The sequence below is a fragment of the Rutilus rutilus genome (assembly GCF_951802725.1).
Source record: "Rutilus rutilus genome assembly, contig: SCAFFOLD_52, whole genome shotgun sequence".
Lineage (NCBI taxonomy): Eukaryota > Metazoa > Chordata > Actinopteri > Cypriniformes > Leuciscidae > Rutilus > Rutilus rutilus.
Genome location: NW_028175462.1, coordinates 70,002 through 74,447, shown reverse-complemented (window position 1 = coordinate 74,447; position 4,446 = coordinate 70,002). Strand labels below are relative to the sequence as shown.

General features: G+C 36.3%; 1 protein-coding gene across 1 annotated transcript; it reads left to right on the top strand.

The window, feature by feature from the left end:
- Positions 1 to 307: 307 nt before the first annotated feature.
- On the top strand, positions 308 to 4,044 carry LOC311286889 (uncharacterized protein; the record flags this gene model as incomplete). Its single annotated transcript, XM_084435772.1, has 3 exons — positions 308 to 386; positions 469 to 614; positions 2,575 to 4,044. 3 exons carry the CDS (start codon positions 308 to 310, stop codon positions 3,319 to 3,321), a joined length of 972 nt encoding a protein of 323 aa, XP_084291898.1. The 3' UTR covers positions 3,322 to 4,044.
- Between the last annotated feature and the right edge of the window lie 402 nt (positions 4,045 to 4,446).

Sequence of the window (4,446 nt, the reverse complement as noted above, 5' to 3'; positions counted from 1 at the left end):
AGATAATTTATTTTATTCATTTTGATTTTGGCCGAGCATGCGTAGTTGTGTATATTGTAAGAGTTAGTGCCGTGCCGAAAGTGTTTATGGGATTTGTAGCGTAATCGGCGAAGACGAGGAACCAAGAAGCAATATGTCAAGTCCAGCAAAAAAGCTGAAAACGGACGTTTTCGAAGATGAAAGTTGCATCTCAGGTTTCATTCATAATGTGAGTGCCGTAAGAGTCGGTGTTCGTAATGGCGCAAAGTATTTCAATGCGTTGTTACAAGTTAGTAGAGAGGAATTTAGACACGTCGTAGTTTTCGCTATGGAGAAGAGGACAGGTTTCATCCAGGCCGAAAAAAATAAGAGTCCTGTGAAGCTGACGAGGATTAAGAGACGCGTTAGTAAGTATCTGTTTTATGTTTACGTAAAGCAGTAAATAGTTATCGAGATTGTGTAAATATTAACTAAGTTTACGTTGTTAAGGTAATGATGGAGGCAAGTTTGACGTTCAATGCGGCAAGTCAACAGAGCTGCTTGTGGTGACCGAGGTTGGTTTCAGCTTTAGAGAGTCTCCACAGAGTGCCAAAAAAACGATGTCCGAGGTTAAAGCTATGGCAGCACGGCAGCAGGTAACTATAAATGGGATGTAATTGCATTTTGTCAGTGTAAAGGTAATAATCTGTGAAGTTTCTTCAATTGACGAATGTGGGTGGGGGGAGGGGGATATAGAGTGGACATATTGAACTACTTGTAAAATTATCTTTGGTTAGTATGTTGTCTTGACATGAAAGAAAAGTTTTGTAAATTGTGTGTCTGTAGGACTGTTATATCGCGCTTTCTTTTGTTATGCCGTGTTTCAATGGTTTAATAGTATTTGCATGTATGAGCGCGTGTTGTTATACATGATGTAGGCTACCAGTACCATAGTGATGGTAACGTTAACGTATGCGATTCATTTTTGTGCCGTATAATACATTGAAATATCAGTGCAATTAGGTTGAATGTAGAATTAATTTTTCCGTAATCCTTTATGCACATTTACCTATATGATCTCTCAATCGTGTAAACCCTTATAACGTATTGAAGTGCGACAAGATTTAAGAGAAGGCGCTGTTTGTGAATGTCGTGTAATGTTACACACACACACACACACACACACACACACACACACACACACACACACACACAAGATGCAGAGAAATATTAGTCAATTTTTATGCGCAGAAAGATAGCACGCTGGAGTCTGTTTTTTTGTCTTTTGAACTTGAACTAACTTAGACACATAATTATGTTGATATGCCCGCGTTTTATAGTATTATCATTTACAGAGTTTTTAATGAGTTAAACAATGTGTTAAATTATCTAGAGAGTTGGTCGAAAATGAGATGTAAGTGGCAGCGCGTTAGATTCATGGCATGTGTTGGAGCGACAGATTTTAAAGGGACAGTACGTGAATAAAATAGTTGCGGTGATGTTTGTTATTCATGGTAATAAATGAACGAAGGTAATGGGGAAAATTGTTGGTTTAATAAGAATTAACTTATGTTAAGTTCATTATATATGCAGTTAAGACTGCAAAGTGTCTGATAACTTTATTCAATTTGTCTGTCTATATGTATGTGTGTATGATAAGGCAACTGATTAATATTTGACATCATAATAGGTTTATCTAAAGATTGTGTTAAGGTCACTTAAATTAAAAGTTATTTTTTTAAAGTTTAATAAATGTTGAAAGCAATATACTTTCCAATTAGGCTATATATTAACAGAGGTTATTTGCATTAATAGATAGCTCTGGTTTTGTAAATTGTCATAAATTATATATATATATATATATATATATATATATTGGAAGATTTGTTTTTTTGTTCAGTAAAGGCAGATAACACCAACAGTTGTGTTTGGCAAAAGCACATAAGTGAACATGTCATGTTTCAGAATTAAATACAATCTAGTAATTGCTTTGTAACTGTATTTATAACAAAATCAAATACATGTGCACATACACACACTAAAACAGATAAGTGCACACAGTAGGCTTATGTGACTTTATGCAGTGTTGCACAATTTAATTGGTGGCTGACATCAAGCAATGCGTGCTACTTAGAAATATCGTCTGTTTTGTGACAGTGCTGTTGTTACGTGTTTGAGGTGTCTGCTTTTAAAGCACTAAGAGAGCAATTAGGAGCAGTTTGTGGAGTCATTTTGTGCAGATTTTTCAGAGTGGTTGCTTGAGTTTATATGATGACACTGTTGTTTTATGATTGGTTAGGTTGACCGCACGACATCGATCACAGGTGTGTGGTTTTCATTCCAGATACAGGACTGGTTTAGTTAAAAGCTCCAGGTTCAGTAATGAACATAAATGTGTATTTTTATAACAATAAAGGCTGTTTCATGTAGGTGCGATTATTATAGTATCATGTGTATCAAAATAAAAATGATGGAAAAAAAAATAGATCCCAGTTGAAGGGTATTGATGTTGAGCTTAGATATACATTTAGAAATTATGGTTTTGTTAATGTTGTGTTGTTGTTTTCGTGTGATATGATGCTTTGTTACATAACTGTTTATGTGTTTTTCTGTTAGGTTGGCATAATAGAGGTCAAAATATGCCATGTTGAAGTAGCTTCGGAGATGGTGGAGATCATGGGTGTGAAGGTGGAAACTCAGACGTGCTACGTGCAAGATGGAACTGGACAGGTCAAACTGCAGTTGTGGGCGGGACAGATAGGGCAGGTGTTGTGCGGTCACTCATATAGGATGCGCAATTTGAGCACAAGAGAATACCTGGGATCTGTATTCCTGACCACAACTCGCAACACAGAAATTGTGGAAACCAAGGAAGTAGCTGGGGCAAGTTCTTTTGTACAGTTTGAAGCTGACGAAGAGCAGGTGACCACGTACATTGGAAGCATTGTACGTGCTGAAATTGCAGTGTCAAAGAAGTGCACCAAATGCCAGGCGTGGCAGCTTGAATTCAACAGTGCTGTAAAGTTCCATCGATGCCAACGCTGTAAATTGCTTCAGAAAGCAGAATACTATCAGTGCACGGCCAGTGGACGAGTTGCGTTTTTGCAAGACAATAACGAAATGGACTTAAACGTGACAAATTCAGTCATTAGCCGTTACCTTGAGAAAGAAGGCATGAGACATTTGCTCATCGAAGGGCAAAATGTGGAAGAGCATCTGCTGACTGTTGATGCGTGGACAGTCCAAATCCAACGTGATGTCGTTGTGAAGATTGAAAAAGTGGCGGAAACAGCTCAAAGTGAGAAGCCAGAAGACAAAGAGATCGCAGGAGCAATGGCTGCTCTGGAGAGTGAAGAGATGTAGGTGTGTTGGACAACACAAATAACTTGTACCAGAAGGAAAGCGGAATGTGAGATTTTATGCGTGTGTTTAGATTTTATTTATGTAGAGCAACAAATGCACAAATGTTAGTTTTAGATTACTTGATGGTTATTAAAATGAGAGTTGTTATTTTATTGTAAAAAAAAATTTTTCTGCAAGTGTAAAATATGCTAAACGTGGTAAAAGAGCTCTAAGAACAGAGATTTATTTTATTTTTTTGTATTTATTTATTTTTGGTGCAATTGTTTAAGTTTGAATTTGCATAAAGTGCAAAATAAGGTTTCATTTTGTAATTGTGTTTACTATATGTTTATTGCATTTATCAGGTGTTGTGAAAATAAAGTTTCTTAAAGTAGTTTGGGACAGTTGTTTTTTATTCATTTGAAAATGTTTGATGGCATAATACTGCTATTTTAAAAAAAGTTTATGTAGTATAAGTTTATTTAAAGAAAGTTATTGAAGTCATTTATTATTAGGTACTTAGGGTTTTGTTATGCTTGAGTTGAAATGGTCATTTTAATAGTCTTATAGTTTGTCGACATAAAAGACTAATTGTGTATTAACAGTTTAATTATGTTTGTACGCAAGATAATTTATTTTATTCATTTTGATTTTGGTCGAGCATGCGTAGTTGTGTATATTGTAACAGTTAGTGCCGTGCCGAAAGTGTTTATGGGATTTGTAGCGTAATCGGCGAAGACGAGGAACCAAGAAGCAATATGTCAAGTCCAGCAAAAAAGCTGAAAACGGACGTTTTCGAAGATGAAAGTTGCATCTCAGGTTTCATTCATAATGTGAGTGCCGTAAGAGTCGGTGTTCGTAATGGCGCAAAGTATTTCAATGCGTTGTTACAAGTTAGTAGAGAGGAATTTAGACACGTCGTAGTTTTCGCTATGGAGAAGAGGACAGGTTTCATCCAGGCCGAAAAAAATAAGAGTCCTGTGAAGCTGACGAGGATTAAGAGACGCGTTAGTAAGTATCTGTTTTATGTTTACGTAAAGCAGTAAATAGTTATCGAGATTGTGTAAATATTAACTAAGTTTACGTTGTTAAGGTAATGATGGAGGCAAGTTTGACGTTCAATGCGGCAAGTCAACAGAGCTGCTT